The 24818-nt window shown below is 42.2% G+C and overlaps 1 protein-coding gene across 1 annotated transcript in view; it reads left to right on the plus strand.

Moving 5' to 3' along the window:
- Positions 1–2757: 2757 nt before the first annotated feature.
- The window catches only part of LOC133552465 (phosphatidylinositol 3,4,5-trisphosphate 5-phosphatase 2B-like), a 58083-nt gene continuing 36022 nt past the window's right edge, over positions 2758–24818 (plus strand). The window contains exons 1-12 of the mRNA XM_061899659.1: positions 2758–2849; positions 5319–5382; positions 10279–10420; positions 12203–12326; positions 12398–12538; positions 14700–14787; positions 14867–14944; positions 15037–15177; positions 19429–19543; positions 19701–19801; positions 22875–22977; positions 23052–23248. Coding sequence (XP_061755643.1) covers positions 2758–2849; positions 5319–5382; positions 10279–10420; positions 12203–12326; positions 12398–12538; positions 14700–14787; positions 14867–14944; positions 15037–15177; positions 19429–19543; positions 19701–19801; positions 22875–22977; positions 23052–23248 — 1386 coding nt within the window. The remainder of the gene's footprint in view (positions 2850–5318; positions 5383–10278; positions 10421–12202; positions 12327–12397; positions 12539–14699; positions 14788–14866; positions 14945–15036; positions 15178–19428; positions 19544–19700; positions 19802–22874; positions 22978–23051; positions 23249–24818) is intronic.

Below are 24818 nucleotides of genomic sequence, written 5' to 3' on the forward strand. Positions count from 1 at the left end.
TATGTGCTTCAATCACTATCACAAAAAAACATAAGAGTGGTAGAAAATATTAGAAACTCAAGACAGCCATGATATTATGTTATTTGTAAGTGTATGTAAACTTTTGACCACGACTGTGTGTGTGTTTGCAAGCCAGTTCCCATTTTCCTGAACAGCTGCACACAAACGAGAGAAAGTTTGACCTAACATGCACCCTGACTGTGTTGCCTGTGCTATTATTTATTTGACAGATACACTGTTATCACCCCCCCCCCCCCCCCCCCCCCCCCCCAAAACGTTGACTTGAAATTTCTCACACAGCTGAACGCGCTTTAAAAAGCACCCGCTGTAACTTCCCGCCGCCTATGCAGAGCGAAAGCCATTTATCAACAACATCCAGAAACGCCGGCGGCTTCTCTGGGCCCGAGATCATCTAACATGGACTGATGCAAAGTGGAAAAGTGTTCTTTGGTCTGACGAGTCCACATTTCAAATTGTTTTTGGAAATATTCAACATCGTGTCATCCTGACTAAAAGGGAAACGAACCATCCAGACTGTTATCGACGCAAAGTTCAAAAGCCAGCATCTGTGATGGTATGGGGCTGAATTAGTGCCCAATGCATGGGTAACTTACACATCTGTGAAGACACCATTAATGTTGAAAGGTACATACAGGTTTTGGAACAACATATGCTGCCATCTAAGCGCTGTCTTTTTTATGGACGCCCCTGCTTATTTCAGCAAGACAATGCCAAGCCACATTCAGCACGTGTTACAACAGCGTGGCTTCGTAAAAAAAAGAGTGCGGGTACTTTCCTGGTCCGCCTGCAGTTCAGAACTGTCTCCCATCGAAAATATGTGGCGCATTATGAAGCGTAAAATACGACAGCGGAGACCCCGGACTGTTGAACGACTGAAGCTCTACATAAAACAAGAATGGGAAAGAATTCCACTTTCAAAGCTTCAACAATTAGTTTCCTCAGTTCCCAAATGCTTATTGAGTGTTCTTAAAAGAAAAGGTGATGTAACACAGTGGTGAACATGCCCTTTCCCAACTACTTTGGCACGTGTTGCAGCCATGAAATTCTAAGTTAATTATTATTTGCAAAAAATATATATATATATGAGTTTCAACATCAAATCTCTTTGTAGTGCATTCAATTGAGTATGGATTGAAAAGGATTTGCAAATCATTGTATTCCGTTTATATTTACCGTATTTCCTCGAATGGCCGCCGGACTTGTAATATGCGCCTGCCTTGAATTACTGCCGGGTCAAACTCGCTCCCCAAATTTATAAGCGAATTCTTACTTTTACCGCCGGGTCAAATTCGTGACATCATGAGTGACACTTCCCTTGTCGTCATTTCCAAAATGGCGAAGGTGGTTTTTCTGCTTTCTCTAATGTGTACACCAGGGGTCTTGTTCCACAGCCATACAGATCACACTGATGGTTGTGATATAAAACAACTTTAACACTCTTACTAATATGCGCCACACACTGTGAACCCACACCAAACAAGAATAACAAACCCATTTCTGGAGAACATCAGCTCTGTAACACAGTGGTCCCCAACCACCGGGCCGCAGAATAATTTTTTATTCATTTTTATTTAAAAAAAAAAATTAATAAATAAAAATTTATTAAATCAACATAAAAAACACAATATACACTTACAATTAGTGCACCAACCACAAAAAACTCCATTTTTTATGACAAAAACGTCCCTTTTTCATGACAAAGGAAAAAAATAAAATAAAAATTAATTTGTCCCCCGGGCCGCGGGACAAATTATTACGCGTTGACCGGTCCGCGGATACAAAGAATGCAATGCACCCATGACTCTTACCGGCTATATTATACACCCCGCTAGCACCAAACCCCCCCTCCGTGCGTTGGTTGAGGTGGGCGGGGTTGGGGGCGCGTGTATAACATAGCCAAGAGTCATGGATGCATGGCATTGTGGGTAGTTGTCATGTTGCGTTTATAATGTATTACAGAGCCGATGTTCTCCAAAAATGTGTTTGGTGTGGGTTCACAGAGTGTGGCGCATATTAGTAAGAGTGTTAAAGTTGTTTATATTACAACCATCAGTGTATAAGGTGTGTCTGTTGACCAAGTATGCATTGCAATCTTGTATTAGAAGCAGTGAAATGCATGCGTCCGGCCGGCACGCAGAAAGATTGGTGTAAAGGTGGGTGCGATGAGATGTTGTAGAGCAGTGGTCCTCAACCGCAAGAATTTATTATTATTTTCATTTTTTTTATCACTCTCAGTTTTTTACTGCATGCCATTGGTAAGCGCTGGGGTGAGAACAGGTTTTGAAATTATTAGCGCCTGCTTACTTTTACCGCATGCCTTGAATAAGCGCAGGAGTGAGAAGAGGTTTTAAATGAATTAGCGCCCCGGCGGCAAATCAAGGAAATACGGTACATCTAACACAATTTCCCAACTCATATGGAAACAAGGTTTGTAAAACTGCTCTAGTTTAATAGAGGAGGCGGGTTCGCGAAAGCCATGTTTTTATAAGCCCTGTAAGGATTTCAAACTAGTCACTCACTCAACTTTTCTGCCGCCTGAAAAGATTATTCCTAGGGTTCACTCCCCCGCCCCCGACAACCACAAGACGGTCCGACAGCAGATGTGCTACTGTGGCCCGTCACAAGAACCTGACTTCTCCTGACGCATGGGCTCGTCCATCCCGGCCAGTTTTTAAAAAGCCTTGGCTCCAGATTCCCCGTTTCCCATCACACTCCTTCTTTCTTCCCCCGGGCCCCATGGAGGAGGGCGGGAGCTCCGGTGACCACACTATGCTGACTGGTCCTCAGCCCGCGCCAGATGCATTCCTGAAAACTGAGCTGGGCCGCCCGTACCGCTCCCTTGTCCCCCAACCTTCTTCTCTATTCTCTCATTTAGGCTATTTTGGGGTTTGGGCGCATTTGGGAGTTTGATCCGTACTTTTGTACTAAGCGGTGTACTCTCACTGGCCGTAACATTAGGTGGAGTTGCAGAAAAATCTGCTTTTGTAAAGCAAACTGTTGCTGGATGTTGAATGACAGTGTAAACATTCATACAATATGATACTGTACTTTATTCGTGCAATATAAAACTACTCTGCATTTTAAGTGCAGCCGCAGATACGGATGTTGCAAAATGAGTTATTTACGCAGAAGGACTCTGTATATGTTTCTTTACAAACCTCAAAACCAGTGAATTTGTCACATTGTGTAAATGGTAAATAAAAACAGAATACGATGTGTCAGAAAAATGCTGTGTAAATTATCAAATAAAACTTTGTATTACATTGTGTTCCGGACAAGAAGACAAAAGGCTGAAACCTTCCAAGAAGAATGCTCGTAAAACTCCACTTGGACTTCCAGGCGGACAGATGGCATAATCTGCCCAACTTCCACAGGAACTCTTTTTGAAGTATTTTTACGAATTCTTTCTTTGATCTATTTTATGGGACACTCTTTGAACAATTTTATGGAACTTTCTTTGAACTGTTCGGGAACCGAAGGCCACGCTGGTCACGACCCACATCCCTGAGGAAGCAGGGATGTAAGGGGTCAAATAAAGAAGGATGAGTACGGTCTTGGGGCAGAGCTTGGTGTAGACTGTACAGAGAGTGTACAGTGGACATGTCTCTCCTCAGATTCTGAGTCCAAATTTAAGTCTGTCTCTGTTTGATTCTTTGCCTTTTGTCTTGTTTAGTAGATGGCATCAGTGTTTGAGCCTGATACATCCATCCATCCATTGTCTACCGCTTATTCCCTTTTGGGGTCGAGGGGGGCGCTGGCGCCTATCTCAGCTACAATATGGCGGAAGGCGGGGTACACCCTGGACAAGTCGCCACCTCATCACAGGGCCAACACAGATAGACAGACAACATTCACACTCACATTCACACAATGATTTGTAAATCCCTTTCAACTTATATTCAATTGAATAAACTGCAAAGACAAGATACTTAACGTTTGAAACGGAAAACGTTGTTATTTGTTGCAAATATTAGCTCGTTTGGAATTTGACGCCTGCGACATGTTTCAAAAAAGCAGGCACAAGTGGCAAAAAAGACTGAGAAAGTTGAGGAATGCTCATCAAACACTTATTTGGAACATCCCACAGGTGAACGTGCTAATTGGGAACAGGTGGGTGCCCTGATTGGGTATAAAAGCAGCTTCCGTGAAATGCTCAGTCGTTCACAAACAAGGACGGGAGGGCGAGGGTCACCACTTTGTCAACAAATGTGTGAGCAAATTGTCCAACAGTTCAAGAACAACATTTCTCAACCAGCTATTGCAAGGACTTTAGGGATTTCACCATCTACGGTCCGTAATTTCATCAAAAGGTTCAGGGAATTTGGAGAAATCACTGCACGCAAGCGATGATATTATGGACATCTGGTCCCTCAGGCGGTACTGCATCAAAAAGCGACACCAGTGTGTAAAAGATATCACCACATGGGCCCAGTAACACTTAAGAAAACCACTCTCAGTAACTGCAGTTGTTCGCTAAATCTGGAAGTGGAAGTTAAAACTCTACTATGCAAAGCGAAGACCATTTATCAACAACACCCAGAAACGCCGCCGGCTTCGCTGGGCCCGAGCTCATCTAAGATGGACCGATGCCAAGTGCAAAAAGTGTTCTGTGGTCTGACAAGTCCACATTTCAAATTGTTTTTGGAAACTGTGGACGTTGTGTCTTCTGGACCAAAGATGAAAATAACCATCTGGATTGTTCTAGGCGCAAAGTGTAAAAGCCAGCATGTGTGATGGTATGGGGGTGCATTAGTGCCCAAAGCATGGGTAACTTACACATCTGTGAAGCCACCATTAATGCTAAAAGGTACATACAGGTTTTGGAGCAACATATGTTGCCATCCAAGCAACATTATCATGGACGCCCCTGCTTATTTCAGCAAGATAATGCCAAGCCACGTGTTAAAACAGCGTGGCTTCGTAGTAAAAGAGTGCGGGTACTAGACTGGCCCGCCTGTAATTCAGACTTGTCTCCCATTAAAAATGTGTGGCACATTATGAAGCCTAAAGTAGACCCCGGACTGTTGAACAACTTAAGCTGTACATCAAGCAAGAATGGGAAAGAATTCCACCTGAAAAGCTTAAAAAAATGTGTCTCCTCAATTCCCAAACGTTTACTTAGTGTTGTTAAAAAGAAAAGGCTATGTAACACAGTGGTAAAAATGTCCCTGTGACAACTTTTGGTTGCCATTATGGTCCTTGTGAACCTTTTTTGTGTATTGTGGCCTTTTAGTTGTTCGGTATATTCACCTGTGATTAATCTCAGATTTCACATTATAGTTGTCTTTCTTCCATAGGTTCCAGCGCCATGTTCATACGTATCGCATCCTTCCCGATGACGACGGTCTCCTGGCAGTCCAGGTGAGAACGTTCCCCCGATTATGTAAGACTGACACAAATGTCCTGAGTTGGGAAACAAAGATGGCATGAGACAATGTGTGTTGTCAGGAGAAGAAGAGAAGGTCCTCTGTTAGGTTCCCAGCAACTTTGCTGCTCCATTGGCATGTGTGCCGTGTGTGGTTGGATGCTTGTAGGATGAGATCAGCAGCTGTGAGAAGACTTGTTTTCATGTGTCATACATTCTAGCCCCACACGAGGTCCTTGGCTGGTGGGCGTGTGCTTATGTATTGTTATTGTTGTGTGTGCACTCCGCACAATAAGCAGCCAGTCCATTTCGTCTGATTACAACCTCTACTACAAAACCCAAAAGCAGTGAAGTTGTCACGTTGTGTAAATGGTAAATAAACACAGAATACAATGATTTGCAAATCCTTTTCAACTTATATTCAATTGTGTAACGATGTGTCACTTCATTTCTGTTAGTTTTTTTGTGTTTTTGTATTTACTTCCGGTTCAGTGCTCTTATTTTGTTGTATTTCCTGTTTTTATTCACGGAGCACTATTTTTCTCTTTTCGTTGATTGGCAGCGGTTCACACCTGCTGTCAATCACACTAGTGTCTATTTATGTTTCACTCGAGCACTCCTCAGTGCTCGATGATAAATATTATGTTGAGAACGTCTATCTGCACGACTGCTTTATGTTTGCTTTTGTTATTTTCTTTTGTGTATTAAATTCATCTTACCTCCACGCAACTCTCCTGGATTCTTGCATACTCGGGGACACACAACTGCAGCCATGCGACATCCCAACAGTATCATCGAGCCAGAAGAAAGTGTCCTCGCGAGAATCCCTGTCGGCAATCCTCAGCCGACGTTCTGGACCGCACAATTCCTGGAGGACTTGAAGGCCAGGTTTGTGCGGTCCCAGCCAACAGATGCGGACCCTCTCCCCGCGGCAACGCCACCGGCTTCGGCTCTCCGACCGGCGCGTCCCCCGCCGCCATCTTTCCTCTCGGCTCGACGGCTGACTACGGCTCTCCGACCAGCACGTCCGCCACTTCCTGCATGCCTCGCGGCTCCCGCGGCAACGCTACCGGCTACGGCTCACCGACCGGCGCGTCCTCCGCCGCCATCCTTCCTCTCGGCAACGCTGCCGGCTACGTCTCACCGACCGGCGCGCCCACCTCCTCCTTCACGTCTCGCGGCTCCTGCGGCTCCGTCGCCTACTGCGGCTCTCCGACCGGCACGTCCGCCGCCGCCATCCTTCCCGTCGTCTGCTGAGCTGCTTCTCCCTGCTCCTACGCAGCTTCCAGCGGCTGCTCCCCGGCTGCTCTTTCTGCCAGCTCCCGCTCTCTTTTTTGGATCGCCGAGAGCTCCAGTGGAGCCCACAGTGAGGTCATTTTTGTCCTCCTGCTGGGACTCGGCGCGGGACGTGTCTTCGTCCCTCTTCCTGGCCTCCTCCCGCCCGTCCCTGGTTTTCGCACCGGGGGACGCCGACGAGCAGGCATGTCTTCCCGCAAGTGTGGACGGTTTCTGGCAGCCGCCTAGTGGAGGGGGGCCCACAATACACTGCGGTGCAGCCAGGCACACACTGCTGTCATCTTCGCAAGCGTCTCCTTCCACGGAGACATCTACGTGCCTGGCGGGCTTTCGCACAGCCCCAACGCCGGCTCCACGCCTAGCCCCTACGCCGGCTCCACGCCTAGCCCCTACGCCGGCTCCACGCCTAGCCCCTACGCCGGCTCCACGCCTAGCCCCTACGCCGGCTCCACGCCTAGCCCCTACGCCGGCTCCACGCCTAGCCCCTACGCCGGCTCCACGCCTAGCCCCTACGCCGGCTCCACGCCTAGCCCCAACGCCGGCTCCACGCCGAGTTCCAACGCCGGCTCCACGCACAGCTGCAACGCTGACATCAGCAGCACTACGCACGGCTCCACCGCCAAGAGCAGCACCACGCCGGGCTTCGTCACCGCCGGCATCCGCTACTCCTCGGCCGGCATTTGCTGCTCCTCGCCCGGCGTCATCATCTGCCGCTTTCACGCCGCCGATGACATCCGCCGCTTTCACGCCGCCGATGACATCCGCCGCTTTCACGCCGCCGATGACATCCGCCGCTTTCACGCCGCCGATGACATCCGCCGCTTTCACGCCGCCGATGACATCCGCCGCTTTCACGCCGCCGATGACATCCGCCGCTTTCACGCCGCCGATGACATCTGCCACTTCCACGCCGTTGATGACGCCTGCGGTTTCCACGCCGCCGGTTACGTCTTCTGCTTCCCGGCCTGCTTCAGCGCGCCCGCTTCTACGTCGGCCGTGGATGTGGCCGTGCCCTGCGCACTCTCCTCTTTTTCGGCCAGTGATTTGGCCGTTCCCTGGCCGCCCGCCTCGCCAGTTCCAGCGGCGCTCTACGCGGCGCCGCCACCTGACTTTCCCTCGCTGGCTGCGGGGACACGAGGTTTGGCAACCCTCCACCAAATCCTCCCTCCACCCTCCCTTACATTTTGGACTTTTTTCCATTTTTTTTTTTCTTTCCCAGGGAACATCTGGTATCTGTTCCTTGAGGGGGAGGTCCTGTAACGATGTGTCACTTCATTTCTGTTAGTTTTTTTGTGTTTTTGTATTTACTTCCGGTTCAGTGCTCTTATTTTGTTGTATTTCCTGTTTTTATTCACGGAGCACTATTTTTCTCTTTTCGTTGATTGGCAGCGGTTCACACCTGCTGTCAATCACACTAGTGTCTATTTATGTTTCACTCGAGCACTCCTCAGTGCTCGATGATAAATATTATGTTGAGAACGTCTATCTGCACGACTGCTTTATGTTTGCTTTTGTTATTTTCTTTTGTGTATTAAATTCATCTTACCTCCACGCAACTCTCCTGGATTCTTGCATACTCGGGGACACACAACTGCAGCCATGCGACATCCCAACAAATTGAATAGACTGCAAAGACAATATATTTAATCTTCCAACAAAGAAACTTCATTTGTTTTAGCAAATAATCATTAACTTAGAATTTAATGGCAGCAACACATTGCAAACAATTTATTTTTTATTTTTACCACTGTGTTACATGGCCTTTCCTTTTAACAACACTCAGTAAAGGTTCGGGAACTGAGGAGACACATTTTTGACGTGGAATTCTTTCTCGTTCTTGCTTGATGTACAGCGTAAGTTGTTCAACAGTCCGGGGTCTCCGTTGTGGTATTTTAGACTTCACACATTTTCAATGGGAGACAGAACTGGACTACAAGCAGGCCAGTCTAGTACTCTTTTACTACGAATCCACGCTGTCGTAACACGGCTTGGCATTGTCTTGCTGAAATAAGCAGGGGCGTCCATGGTAACGTTGCTTGGATGGCAACATATGTTGCTCCAAAACCTGTATGTACCTTTCAGAATTAATGGTGCCTTCACAGATGTGTAAGTTACCCATGCCTTGGGCACTAATACACGCCCATACCATCACAGATGCTGGCTTTTCCACTTTGCGCCCATAACAGTCCGGATGGTTCTTTTCCTCTTTGGTCCGGAGGACACGACTTCCACCGTATCCAAAAACAATTTGACATGTGGACTTGTCAGACCACAGATCACTTTTCCACTTTGCACCAGTCCATCTTAGATGAGCTCAGGCCCAGCCAAGCTGGCTGCGTCTCTGGGTGTTGTTGATAAGTGGCTTTCGCTTTGCATAGTAGAATTTAACTTGCATTTACAGATGTAGCGACCAACTGTAGTTACTGAAAGTGGTTTTCTGAAGTGTTTCTGAGCTCATGTGGTGATATTCTTTACACACTGATGTCGCTTTTTGGTGCAGTACCGCCTGAGAGAGCCAAGGTCCGTAATATCATCGCTTACGTGCAGTGATTTCTCCAGATTCTCTGAACCTTTTGATGATATTACGGAACGTAGATGGTGAAATCCCTAAACTCTTTGCAATAGCTGGTTGAGAAATGTTGTTCTTAAACTGTTGGACAATTTGTTCACGCATTTGTTGACAAAGTGGTGACCCTCGCCCCGTCCTTGTTTGTGAATGACTGAGCATTTCACGGAAGCTGCTTTTATACCCAATCACAGCACCCACCTTTTCACCTGTGGGATGTTCCAAATAAGTGTTTGATGAGCATTCCTCAACATTCGCAGTCTTTTTTGCCACTTGTGCCATTTTTTTGTAAACATTTTGCAGGCATCAAATTCCAAATGAGCTAATATGTGCAAAAAAATCCAAAGTTTTCCGGTTGGAACGTTAAATATCTTGTCTTTGCAGTCTATTCAATTGAATAGAATTTGAAAAGGATTTGCAAATCATTATATTCTGTTTTTATTTACCATTTACACAATGTGACAACTTCACTGGTTTTGAGTTTTGTCGATGGTTTTAAAGAGCAGAAAGAAAGAAACTTAGTGTACATGACCAGTGTCAAGCTTAGCTGTAACATCTTTTTTTTTTAAAAAGTCACCTCAACGCTTTAAAATGTTCTGCTTCCAGCTGGGTTTCTCTCTCGGTTTTTCCACTGCCTCCAGTGCACAAACTCCCAGACATGCATCTCCCCCCCCTTCCCCGACTTTGCTCCCTCAGCTCACAAGACGCTTTCCTTTCTTCTTTGTCTTTTTTCCAAGTGAGCCGCTGAGATATTTTGGTTCCCCGTTTTGTCCCTCATTGTCTCGTATTACATTTTGACTCCTTTTTAATTGCATTTCAAGAGATCTTTGTGGGTATGATGCGCTATTTTAAGTGTTCCAGACAGACACTGAGACCAATAAATCAATTTATTGCACTCTTTTAAAAGGGGCCGAAGGAGAAGTTGTCTGTGTTTTCTTGTCGTGACTCCAGTAAACGATCATCCATCTCTCTTAGCTCGATATTCATAATGATACGTCATCTTTCTGAGATTGAAGTGCGTGTGCCTTAGCAGACCACACAAGGAGTGCAGGTCAACTGCTTCCGGACTCTGGAAGACCTTGTTTTGGGATACCAGCACCCCCACAAAGGCCTGGTCACCCCTTTGCTTTACCCCGTGCCCCATGACGCCGACACAGGCGACGAAAGCTCAGGTGAGACCTCTGAACTTTAAATATCCCTATTAGGCTTGCACAGTATACCAGTACTAGTATTGTATTGCAGTACTAATGAATCAAAAACGGTACTATACTCTGTTTGAAAAGTACCGGTTCGCCATAATTATTTTTTTTGAACAGGCATGACGGCATGTCGTCGCCACTCGGTGACATTCCTGGTTTTACGAGCAGAGGGGCATGTTCGGCAGCACGCGCACACTGAGTACTTACAAGCAGACACAGTGTGTAGACAGAAAAGGGAGAAGTACTAATGATTGTCACACACACAGTAGATGTGGCGACATTATTCTCTGCATTTGACCCATCGCCCTTTATCACCCCCTGGGAGGTGAGGGGAGCAGTGAGCAGCAGCGGCGGCCGCGCCCGGGAATAATTTTTGGAAATGAACGCATTTTGGCTTAAAATCTAAATATAAAGGTGAAGCTATAACACTGAAACTCTTTAAGACATGGCTAGCTCGTTAGCGTCTAATTGCCACCAGTAATCAGCAGTGTTTTAGCTACTAATAAATCACTAATCCTCGCCTCCATGGCGACAAATAAAGTATGTTCATTTCAAGAATCAATATCACTGCAGGACGAGGAATAGCTAAACATGCTTCACTATACACCGTCGGAGGATACAATAGCTCACCGGCGTCACAATGTAAACAAACACCATGGGTGGATCTACACCTGACATCCACTGTAATGATATCAAGTACAAGAGCGTATCTAGTCGATACTACTATGAGTACATCAATATTTTTCAACATCACAACATTAAAAAAACTATTTATATTATGTTTATAAACTCAGGAAATGCGTCCCTAGACACATGAGGACTTTGAATATGACCAATGTATGATCATGTAACTACTTGGTATCGGATTCATCAACCCATTTTCTACCGCTTGTCCCTTTTGGAGTCGCGGTGGGGTGTCATGAGACATGCGAACATAAATTATATACAAAGAGGATAAAAGTAAAGCATATTAACTGAGCTCAAATATAGCTACAAACGAGGCATCGTGACGCAGCTAGGCTAAATAGCATGTTGGCATTGATTAGCTTGCAGTCATGTACTGACCAATCAATCAATGTTTACTATATAGCCCTAAATCACTAGTGTCTCAAAGGGCTGAAATATGCTTGGTTAGCACAACAACAAGTCAATAACATCAACAAAGTTCACCTTTGTGCATTCACGCACAGCATAAAAGGTTTGGTGGACAAAATGAGGCAAAGAAGGAGTGGAAGGTTTTACATGTAAACAAACTGTTTCGTCACAGTCTATGGTGAGTTCAAGTACCGCTGAAATTAGTAGGACAAAATAATTTTCACCAAATAGTCTCATCAGTGAAGCATACACACAAAATTATTAAAGACTGGTAGTTCTAACAGGTTTTTGTCATTAATTGTCCTCAAACAAAAGAGCCTTGAGTTGCTGACTCCCGGTTAGTGCACGTGCCTTACAATACAAAGGTCCTGGGTTCGATCCCCGGGCACGGGGTCTTTCTGTGTGTAGTTTGCACTTTTTCCCCGTGACAGGATCGAACCCAGGAGCTTCGTATTGTGAGGCACACGCACTAACCCCGTGTCCCACCGTGCTGCCCAAGATGGACTTTTTGAAAAGTATAAACCGATTTAGAATTGGGACGAGTAAGAATCGCTATTCGGATGTGAACCAAATATTTTTGTTCACCCCTCGTTAGATCATCATTAAAACAAGTTGGTTTTGCATAGCAGTCAACTTTTGAACACACTTGCTGCGTTTCAGATGAGGAGAAGACGCCTCAAAGTTCAGCCCCTGTCAACGCAGTCACCTTCACCACACCGCCGCCGGCAACACCAGACCCGCACGCGGTGTTCTTGGATAAGTTGCAGGAACTGAACACGTCAAAGTACGCCATCCCTCGTTGTGGCGTTGTGAAGTGTCGGAGGTGGTCTAACGTATCCTGTCGTCTCTGTCCAGTACTGCCAGCGACGTGGTCTCACTGCTCAACGGCTACTTCTTCAGCGAGCTGCCTCTGGATATCGACAACGTGCACAAAGGGGCGTCGGCACTTTGCCACCTCAAGCGTATGCTGGGCGTGGCCTGCCAGGGCCTGAACAGGTCCGTAAGAACGGCTTTATTCGGTACTGTTTCCTTATGACTCCATGCCGCAAATGATATACATATGAGCTTAAAGGCCTACAGAAATGAGATTTTCTTATTTAAACGGGGATAGCAGGTCCATTCTATGTGTCCATCCATCCATTTTCTACCGCTTATTCCCTTTTGGGGTCGCGTGGGGCGCTGGCGCCTATCTCAGCTACAATCGGGCGGAAGGCGGCGTACACCCTGGACAAGTCGTCACCTCATCACAGGGCCGATATTGGGTTTCACTATGCAAAATGTGTTTTGAGTCACTCGAGAAAAGCACTATATAAATATAATTCACTTCACTAATTCACAATGTATGATCCTGTAACTACGTGGTATCGGATCGATACCTAAATGTGTGGTATCATCCAAAACCAAAGTAAAGTATCAAAGAAGAGAAGAGTAAGTATTATTACATTTTAACGGAAGTGTAGATCGAACATGTTGGAACAGAAAATAAGCAGATATTAACAGTAAATAAACAAGTAGATGAATAATTCATTTTTACAGTTTGTCCTTAATAATGTGTACAAAATAATAGGTATATAAATGACACAATTTGTTACTGCATACATCAGTGTCAAGATGTGGACTTTGGGGTTTGTTTTTCCAGAAGGCAAAGGAAAGTTGCCGCGGGCAAGACGTGAAGGTAGGGACATATGTATTAATTGCTATAAAAAAAAGGTACAAAACTAAAGGCGCGCACAAAGGCGGAGAACAAACTTGACTAATGAAACAAAATCTAGCACTTGGGCCAAAAACTATGAAAATGAAACAAATTAACACTTACTGTAACAAGAATAAACATAACTTTCGTGGCATGGCAAGGAGCAAAACTATGGACAGTATGAGTAACAAAGGTAGCATGGGATGAGGTGAACGGAGGTAATGTCAGCAGGACGAACAACAGAAACAGACCGGCTTAAATAGCAGCGACATGATCAGTGAAAGCAGGTGCGTGACTCGACAGGTGGAAAGTAATGGGTTGCTATGGTGACAAAACAAAGAAAAGTGCACAAAGTGTCACATCGCGATGAGGGAAGTCTTGTCTTGGTTTTTCTGTCTTGTGATTTACGTGTTTTATTTTGAAAAGCTACCCTCTTGTTTCAGACCACGGGCCCTTCCTCTTGTTTCACCAGTCTGACATCATCCCTGATTCCTGATTGTTTCCACCTGTTCCCCATCACTCCCACATCCTATTTAAGCTCATATTTCCGTTTGTCCTTTGCCAGATCGTCTCGTCTATTGTGCCTTTCTAGCGTCCATGTCCATGTCCTTGATTAGCTCCTTGTCTTGCTCCTGTTTTCGTAGTTACCGTAGTTTTTGCTGTAATTTGGAGTTGACTTTTTCCTCCTTCGAGCGTCCTTGGTTATCATTCGTCTTCCTAATTGGTGAGTTTTTGTTTGTCCAAATTTTGAATTTATTTCCTCATTGATTGAGTAATTTTTTTGTTATTTATAGTTAGTGTTTATATATAGGTCGTTTTGGTGTTTTTTCCTCCTGTTGGAGCGCTTTTCGTTTATTCTCATTAATATTCTTTTTCGTTAGAATTTCCTTAGATTAGTAGTCCTCCTCATTTTTGTGGAGTGATTTGAAGTTAATTGTTTATCCTCGGAATTCTTTTTCCGCGTGTTGATTATTCTTGTGAAATACTTTTTGCATTGGAGGTAAAAAGTTGTTTCAAACTAAAAGCTTTATTTTTTGGAACTTCTTCTCTGCATCTGGGTCCTCTCCTTACTCCGAGTCGTAACACAAAGAGTCCAAAAACAAAACCGAACATGACTAAAACAAAACATGATCACACAGACATGACAATGAGCTGACTAATTAAGAGTAAATGTTTGTTTATTTACTACTAAAAGACAAGTTGTCTAGTATGGTCACTATTTTATTAAAGGACTAAATTGCAATAATAAACATAAGTTTCATGTACCCTAAGATTTTTTTGTTAAAATACAACCAAAAATGCCATTTTTATGGTTCCCTTTATTGAGAAAAGTATCAAAGTATCGAAATATCACAATATTGACATACTTTAAACACCTTTCACGTTTGTATTTTCAACAATAGTCGTAGTTTGCACTTTTGTACGACGTATTTTCTAAGTCATGTTGCTGATTATTTCCCGCAGTGAAGTCGACCTGACACTCTCAAGTCTGGAGACCCTGGCAAAGGTTTTTGACCACCCCAGCTGCTCCTTGCCAAAAACAAATGTGCAGGTATGTTACATTTAGTGGGGACGGTGCATTGAAAAAGAGACATTTCTGACTTTACTATCTGCATGGGAAAAAAAATAAGAGTCCAGACATGGAGGTGGACAACCTGTTGTGTAAGATTTCAGCCTTGGTCAGCCTTCTTTCTTCGCTGGAAAAAAAGGTACGGACACTTTTCTTTCGACGTCAATCTGTTTGTGACATTCCCTCACCGACAGACCACCCACAATTACTTGTGCTCTTCTGCCTGTGAAGGTACTTAAGGCCCTCCAAGACGCAGTCACCAATCACAATCTGGCAGTGCAGCCTAACCCGCCTCCTCCGGAACCAACCGCCATTCTTCCCACTTCTCCCAAGACTCACTGGCATCGGCAGCTGCCGGTTCACTCCTTCCAGGTTACAAACACTTGTGTTTTTTGTCCCTAAATTGCTTTTAGCCTTTCCAAAACAGGAGGATTGTGACAGGCTGAGTGACGGCATGAAATATGCTAAAGGTAACAAGTAGAAGGAGCACGATAGAAACATAGAGACATCCATTTTTGGTTGAAAAAAAGGGATAAAGAAGTAAAATACAGCACTATGTCATCAGTTTCTGATTTATTAAATTGTAAAGCAGTGCAAAATATTGCTCATTTGTAGTGGTTTGATTGATTGATTGATACTTTTATTAGTAGATTGCACAGTTCAGTACATATTCCGTACAATTGACCACTAAATGGTAACACCCGAATAAGTTTTTCAACTTGTTTAAGTCGGGGTCCACGTTAATCAATTCATGGTACAAATATATACTATCAACATAATACAGTCATCACACAAGTTAATCATCATAGTATGTACATTGAATTATTTACATTATTTACAATCCGGGGGGTGGGATGGGGAGCTTTGGTTGATATCAGTACTTCAGTCATCAACAATTGCATCAACAGAGAAATGTGGACATTGAAACAGTGTAGGTCTTATTTAGTAGGATATGTACAGCCAGCAGAGAACATAGTGAGTTCACATAGCATAAGAACAAGTATATACATTAGAAGTACATTTGAGTTGTTTATAATCCGGGGAGATGGGATGTGAATGGAGGAGGGTATTAGTAAAGTGTTGAAGTTGCCTGGAGGTGTTGTTTTAGAGCGGTTTTGAAGGAGGATAGAGATGCACTTACTTTTACACCTGTTGGGAGTGCATTCCACATTGATGTGGCATAAAAAGAGAATGAGTTAAGACCTTTGTTAGATCGGAATCTGGGTTTAACGTGGTTTGTGGAGCTCCCCCTGGTGTTGTGGTTATGGTGGTCATTTACGTTAAGGAAGTAGTTTGACATGTACTTCGGTATCAAGGAGGTGTAGCGGATTTTATAGACTAGGCTCAGTGCAAGTTGTTTTACTCTTTCCTCCACCCTGAGCCAGCCCACTTTGGAGAAGTGGGTTGGATTGAGGTGTGATCTGGGGTGGAGGTCTAAAAGTAACCGGACTAGCTTATTCTGGGATGTTTGGAGTCTAGATCTGAGGGTTTTGGAGGTGCTGGGGTACCAGGAGGTGCAAGCGTAATCGAAGAAGGGTTGAATGAGAGTTCCCGCTAGAATCCTCAAGGTGCTTTTGTTGACCAGAGAGGAGATTCTGTAGAGGAATCTCGTTCTTTGGTTGACCTTTTTGATCACCTTGGTTGCCATTTTATCACAGGAAAGATTAGCCTCTAGAATGGAACCTAGGTAGGTGATCTCATACTTCCTGGTGATAACAATGTCACCCACTTTTATAGTGAAGTCACTGACCTTCTTAAGTTTGATATGGGACCCAAATAGGATGGATTCCGTTTTACCTAAGTGTATGGATAGCTTGTTGTCTTTCTTGAACTATTTGGAAAGAAAGATATAAAAATAACTAAAACCTTGTTGAAAAATAAACAAGTGATTCAATTGTAAATAAAGATTTCTACACATAGAAGGAATCATCAACTTAAGGTGCCTTTTGGGGGGATTGTAATAGAGCTCCATCTGGATTCATGAACTTAATTCTAAACATTTCTTCACAAAAAAGAAATATTTAACATCAATAATTACAGAACATGTTTACAAAAAAATCTAGCTGAATATTGCATTGTTGTATTTTTTTTCACAGTTTATGAACTTACATTCATATTTTGTTGAAGTATTATTCAATAAATATATTTACAAAGGATTTTTCAATAGTTGCTATTTTTTAGAATATTTTACAAAAATCTCACATACCCATTGGCATACCTTCAAGTACCCCTAGGGGTACGCGTACCCCCATTTGAGAACCACTGCACTGACTAAAGCTTTGTGACAAGTTAACTGTCTTTTATCACCAGGAATCAATCAAATCTGGATGAAAATGTAATGCAAGTTTTTGTTTTTTATTTCCCCTCTCGCAATAGAATCAAAAATAGTCCAGTCTTGTCATTTTAGCATTTTGTAGGAAAGGATTGCTTAACTTTTTACAAATTGAGCGCAAATTGAAGGATGGGTGTACCACCTTTTGTGCAAAACCCAAAACCAGTGAAGTTGGCACGTAGTTTAAATGGTAAATAAAAACCGAATACAATGATTTGCAAATCTTTTTCAACTTATATTCAATTGAAAAGACTGAAAAGACAACATAATGTTCCAACTGGAAAACTTGGTTATTTTTTGCAAATATTAGCTCATTTGGAATTTGATGGCTGCGACAAAAAAACCGGCACAAGTGGTCAAAAAGACTGAGATAGTTGATGAATGCTCATCAAACACGTATTTGGAACAGGCTAATTGGGAACAGGTGGGTGCCATGATTAGGTATAAAAGCAGCTTCCATGAAATGCTCAGTCATTCACAAACAAGGATGGGGCGAGGGTCACCATTTTGTCAACAAATGCGTGGTAAGCAAATTGTCCAACTGTTTAAAAACAACATTTCTCAACCAGCTATTGCAGGGAATTTAGGGATTTCACCATCTGCGGTCCGTATTACAATCAAAACGTTCAGAGAATATGGAGAAGTCACTGCACGTAAGCGATGATATTACGGAGCGTCGATCCCTTTGGCAGTACTGCATCAAACAGAAACATCAGTGTGTAAAGGATATCACCACATGGGTTCAGAAACACTTCAGAAAACCACCGTCAGTAACTACAGTTCTTCGCTACATCTGTAAGTGCAAGTTAAACTCTACTATGCAAATCCATCCATCCATCCATTTCCTACGGGTTATGGAAGGCGAGGTACAGCCTGGACAAATCGCCATCTCATCGCAGAATATCGATATATATATAAATATATCGTATATTGCCATTCAGCATAAGAAGCGGAAAACACAACCAAAAATTGTAGGCTTCTTCAAACGATGAAGCCGGCCTACTTCACCACAGTCTTAGTAAGTCAATATTTACTAAGTCAAAATAATGACTTACTGTAAATAAGCGTTTGCAATAAGCGTTTGAAAAAAAGAGTTAAAAGTGGGACCATATGCTCACATGTGCTGACCCTGAGAAGCTGGACAGGACAAATTTGTATTTATTTTTTTAGACTTTAGTTTAGGCCAGGGATGTCAAACTCAAATACAGAGTGAGCCAAAATTTTAAATGGAACAAAGCCGGGGGCCAAGGTTGAACAAATGAACCTTTTAATAGGGACCCAAACAAATTTTGCATTGAATATTAAACAAGCAAGGCTTATATAACTTTATAGTGACATGCAAAATCGAGTTTCAAATAATAATAATAAAAATAATAATAAAAAAATATCAATGGCATATCAAATAAAATGTAAATAAAAATGTAATGCCTCTTTTCTATTTGCAGCCTTCTGAGGTAAATATCAAAATAAACTTTTTCCACAAGCTAATAATACATTTGAAAATAAAATAACAATAATGAATTAATCAAACATTCAAGCCTTAAAAGTAGGAAGAGAAAGTGCATGAATAAATTGTTAATTATTGCTCAGTTTGCTACACTGATTTGCTTGAACAATGAATATGGAACAAGCAATACTTATATAACTTAATAGTGCAAAATTCAACTTTCAAAAAACAAACGAAAGACATCAATGGTATATTAAATACAATTTAAATAAAACATTTAATGCCTCTTTTTTATTTGCAGCCTTGGTTGCAGAATGGTTGGAAAATCGGGAGGGTTGGCAAGTATGAGGAACTAGCGGCGAATGCGGTGTTACAGCGGCTCTGCCGCTGTATAATACCGGTGGACCAGACCTAATGTTAATTTGGTATTGCCTCAAGGGCCAAATGAAATTGCACGGCGGGACAAATTTGGCCCTCGGGCCAGAGTTTGACACCCATGGTTTAGGTGGTGGCTCTTTGTTGTTAAGGCGGCTGCCTTAAAACACTGCAGGAAACCCTGGAGATGAGACGGGGATGATTGTAGGGGGGGAGGGAGGCATCCCCTACGGATGATTGCATGGCGAGTTGATCGATCGAGTCAGTTGTCATCTTGGGGGAGTGGGGAGCCGAGCTTGGCAGAAATGACCCCTTACCATGATGCGGACTGACTAACAAAACCAACCCGTCTTCAGTGCTATTCTACCTAAAAACTGTCAGAATGCAGCTCCTTTCCATCATTTCAGAACTAGCAAGTTGTGCCAAAACATGACCGACGATGACTTCATAATATTATTTTTCTGTCCAGGTAAAGATGCTGCGCTATGGCAGGCAGACCGTGTCGGTGGACGTGGACGCAGGGGTGCTCCTGTTTGACAGGAAAGCCAACTCATTCGAGGTAGAACGGGTGTCCCACGACCGAGGTAAGACCATCGTGTCACCAGTGTGTGTGTGAGTGTGTGTGAGTGTGTGAGTGTGTGTGTGTGTGTGTGTGTGTGTGTGTGTGTGTGTGTGTGTGTTTGTGTGTGTGTGTGTGTGTGTGTATCGTCTCTGACGACTTTGTGACTTGTACTGCACCAGTTCTTCAGCTTGTCAAGTACCAGAGTTGCCCTGCCAAGGTACGCCTGGTGATTGACAGCCACCACAACGCACCACGAGAGATGATATTCGAGAGTGTTCGGGTAAAGTTTGTTCATTGCAGGGGTCGGCAACCCAACATGTTGAAGGAGCCATATTGGACCAAAATATACAAACAAACTAATCTGTCGGGAGCAACAAAAGAATGAAAAACCTTAAATAGGTGTTATAATGAAGGCAACACATGATGTAAGTGTCTATATTAGCTATATTAGCCTACTATCAAGATGACTTTAAAAGTCTTGTATTAGTGTTATAATGAAGGCAAAACACAATATAAGTGTCCATATTAGTTATATAGCCTACCATCAAAATGACTTTAAAAGTCTTATATAAGTATTATAATGAAGGCAACACATGATGTAAGTGCCTGTATTAGTCTACTATTAAAATGACTTTAAAAGTCTTATATAAGTATTATAATGAAGGCAACACATAGTGTAAGTGTCTATATTAGCTATATTAGCCTACTATTAAAATTACTTTAAAAATCTTATGTAAGTGTTATAATGAAGGCAACACATGATGTATGTGTCTGTATTAGTCTTCTATCAAAATGACTTTAACAATCTTATAAAAGTGTTATAATGAAGGCAACACATGATGTAAGTGTCCATACTAGCTATATTAGCCTACTATGAAAATTACTTTAAAAGCCTTATATAAGTGTTATAATTAAGGCAACACATGATGGAAGTGTCTATATTAGCTATATTAGCCTACAATCAAAATGACTTCGATGGTCATATGTAAATGTTATAATGAAGGCAACACATGATGTAAGTGTCTATATTAGCTATATTCGCCTACTATCAAAATGACTTTAAAAGTCATATGTAAATGTTATAATGAAGGCAACACATGATGTAAGTGTCTGTATTAGTCTAAAATCAAAATGACTTTCAAAAGTCTTATATAAGTGTTAAAATGAAGGCAAAACATGATGTAAGTGTCTATATTAGTTATATTAGCCTACTATCAACATGACTTTAAAAGTCTTATATAAGTGTTATAATGAAGGCAACACATGATGTAATTGTCTATATTAGCTATATTAGCCTACTATCAAAATGACTTTAAAGTCTTATATAAGTGTTGTAATTAAGGCAACACATGATGTAAGTCTCTATTTTAACTATATTAGCCTACTATCAAAATTACTTTAAGTCTTGTATTAGTGTTATAATGAAGGCAGCACATGATGTAAGTGTCTATATTAGTTATATTAGCCTACTATCAAAATTACTTTAAAAGTATTTCATAATTGTTATAATGAAGACAACACATGATTTAAGTGTCTATTTTAGTTATATTAGCCTACTATCAAAATTACTTTAAAAGTATTTTGTAATTGTTATAAAGACAACACATGTCTATATTAGTTATATTAGCCTACCAACAAAATGACTTTAAATGTGTTATATAAGTGTTATAATAAAAACAACACATTTTGTTAGTGTCTATATAAGCTATATTAGCCTACTATCAAAATGACTTTAAATGTCTTATATAAGTGTTATAATAAAAACAACACATTTTGTTAGTGTCTATATCAGCTATATTTGCCTACTATCAAAATGACTATGTGTCGCAAATCTTTGTTGAAGTTCAATAATTATTCTACACATTTTTACAACATTGGAAAACATTCGTAAAACTTCGCAGAGGATGAGATAACTCCTGGAAATTACTGTTTTAGAATGGCCAAATGTATACATGTGTGTGTCCAAGTTAAAGGAAACTGGATTTATCACAATCTTTGCAAACTGAGTAACATTTGCTGTGGTTTGGAACAACATGGCACAAAAACAACTATCTGAAATGCAGCCAATATTACATACAGATAATGTGTCATGAGACATGTAAATATACATTTAATTAAATGATTTAAATGAGCTCAAATATAGCTACAAACATGGCATCATGACTCTAGCCTAAATAGCATGTTAGCATGGATTAGCTCGCAGACATGCAGTGACCAAATACGCCTGATTAGCATTCCACACAAGTCAATAACACCGACAAAGCTCACCGTTGTGCATTCACACACAGCATAAAAGGTTTGGGGGACAGAACGAGACACAGAAGGAGTGGCATTAAACACGCCTTTCTGTGGCAGCGTCTGAGAAAGTTGTACATGGAAACAAACTACGGTGAGTTCAAGGACCGCTAAAATGAGTAGGACAAAACGGTGCATGGCAAATACTCTCATCAGTGAAGCTTGTTTAATATAAATAATGAGATTTATAACAATTTAAAATGTTTGGATCATGTCTGTTCCCCGCGGCTTTGGAGCTGCATGCGGCTCTTTAGTGCCGCCCTAGTGGCTCTCTGGAGCTTTTTCAAAAATATATGAAAAATGGAAATGATGAGGGGAAACAAACATATTTTTTGTTTTAATATGGTTTCTGTAAGAGGACACACACGACACAAACCTCCCTAATTGCTATAAAGCACACTGTTTATATTAAACAGGCTTCACTGATTCTAGTATTTGGCGAGCGACGTTTTGTCCTACTATTTTTGGCGGTCCTTGAACTCGCCGTAATTTGTTTACATGTATAACTTTCTCCGACTTTCTAAGACTTGATTTATGCCACTTCTTTTTCCGTCTTATTTTGTCCACCAAACTTATAACGTTGTGCATGAATGCACAAAGGTGAGTTTTGTTGATGTTATTGACTTGTGTGGAGTGAAAATCAGACATATTTGGTCACTGCATGACTGCAAGCTAATCGATGCTAACATCCTATTTAGGCTAGCTGTATGTACATATTGCATCATTATGCCTCATTTGTAGCTATATTTGAGCTCATTTAGTTTCCTTTGAGTCCTCTTAATTCAATTTATATCTCATGACACACTATCTGTATGTAATATGGCTTTTAAATTTGTTTTGCGGCTCCTGACAGATTTGTTTTTGTATTTTTGGTCCAATTTGGCTCTTTCAACATTTTGGGTTGCCGACCCCAGCCCTACAGAAACTATATTAAAACCAAAAATATATATTCTTTGCCATTTTCATACATTTTTAAAAAAGCTCCAGTTGCCGACCCCTTGGTCTATTGGATGGATTCCCTTGTTTTTTCCCCTCAATGTGTGTTTTTCTCCTTTCAGAAGGGCGACGCCTTCTGCCAACTCCTCCAGCTGATGAAAACTAGGCACTCGAACCTGAGCGAACCGGACGTCATCTCCGTTTTTGTCGGCACCTGGAATATGGGTAATGGCAAAAAAAAAAAAAAAACTGGCTAAAATGAAGGCAAGATCAAGCGGCCGTCTGTTTTGTGCGCACAGGGAGCTCCCCCCCGCCTCGCAGCCTGCAGTCATGGGTCACCTGCTGTGGTTTGGGACACACCCCCGACGACTCTGTTGCCTCGCTGCCCCATGACGTCTACGCCTTGGGCACGCAGGAAAACCCTCAGGGGGAGAGGGAATGGGCGGAGCATATCAGAGCCACGCTTCGCAGCCACACCCAGATTGACTTCAAACAAGTACATCACCTATACTTCTTATAACACGTGCAAACTACCATATACCGTAGGGCGCACCGGATTATAAAGCGGACTGCCGATGAATGGTCTATTTTCGATCTTTGTTCATATATAAGGCGCATCGGATTATAGGGCGCATTGAAGGAGTCAAATTGTTATTATTTTTTTCTAAATATAAAATACTTCCTTGTGGTCTACATAACATGTAATGGTGGGTCTTTGGTTAAAATGTTGCATAGATGACGTTTTACACATCATCTTCAAGCCGCTTTCTGACAGTCGCTTCAGGATGCGGAGTTTTTTTTTTGGCGGTCTTATTTACGTGGCTCATCTTCGACGGCGTTTTCTCCCCGTCATCTTTGTTGTCGCGGTGTAGCGTGCAAGGATGGGTGTCAAGACTAGGACTTTGGTGCGGTTTGTTTTCCCGTGGTGCAAAGCGACTGGACCGGACACGACGTGAAGGTAATGACATATTTTAATTATAACACTCAAAAGTACTACAAAAACAAAGGGCGTGCACAAGGCGGGGAACAAACTTAACGCAGGAACAAAACTAATGCATAAACAGACTAAGGACATGAAACAAAACTACACTTACTGTGACATGAAAAGCATGAAACTATGGCAAGAAGAGAGCAATCAGAAGTGTCCGGAGTGTGTAGAGGGTGATGTCGCCAAGCCGACTGCCTGGCAACTACAGGCTTAAATAGTGGTGCAGTGATTGACAGGTGCGTGAGTCCAAACAAATCAGTTGCGTGAGTCGTGAACACAACAGTTGAAACTAATGAGTTGTCATGGTGAGAAAACAAACATGAATGCACAATGAGTCCAAAACCTTAACAGAACGTGACCACAAAACATGACAACGGGAGTGGAAGAAGTGTCAAAAGATGGGGCTAACTGATTTAATGACATTCGGACTTTACTTCAATCATTAACGGAGCAGTATATCCTCATCCTGAAACAACAACAACAATGTGTCCCGTGAAAAAACGTCTGACCGGAACTCTCTAATAACTAAAGTTCCTTGGGTGAATAATGTCAACTCACTACACCGGTATGTTTTAGTGCTTTCATGGCGAGTTTACTGACAGATATAAGTAAGATCTTTACACTACTTTATATTAGAATTGGCAACAGTGGAGAATGAATGTCACATTACAAGAAGATAGACAAAAAGAAGAAGCTTCAATCCCATCCAATCCACTTTATTTATATAGCACATTTAAACAACAACGTTTCCAAAGTGCTGCACAACAATATTAAAAAAAAAATTCAAATATTATCTTTAGCTAAACCAATGACTGAATAAAAACAAAAAATAAATAAATATAAAACCAATATAAAAAATATATAAAAATGAAAATGATTAAAAACGATTTTAAAGAGTAAAACCAATTAAAACAGTAAATAGATATCAACATTTAAAAAAACACAGAGGACAACAGACAGGGGAGCACACAACTCACGTAGTGTTAAAAGCCAAAGAATAAAAGTGGGTCTTAAGATGAGACTTGAAACACTCCACTGTGGGAGCAGTTTGAACATGGAGGGGCAGAGTGTTCCAGAG

Source organism: Nerophis ophidion, linkage group LG05, assembly GCF_033978795.1.
Source record: "Nerophis ophidion isolate RoL-2023_Sa linkage group LG05, RoL_Noph_v1.0, whole genome shotgun sequence".
Lineage (NCBI taxonomy): Eukaryota > Metazoa > Chordata > Actinopteri > Syngnathiformes > Syngnathidae > Nerophis > Nerophis ophidion.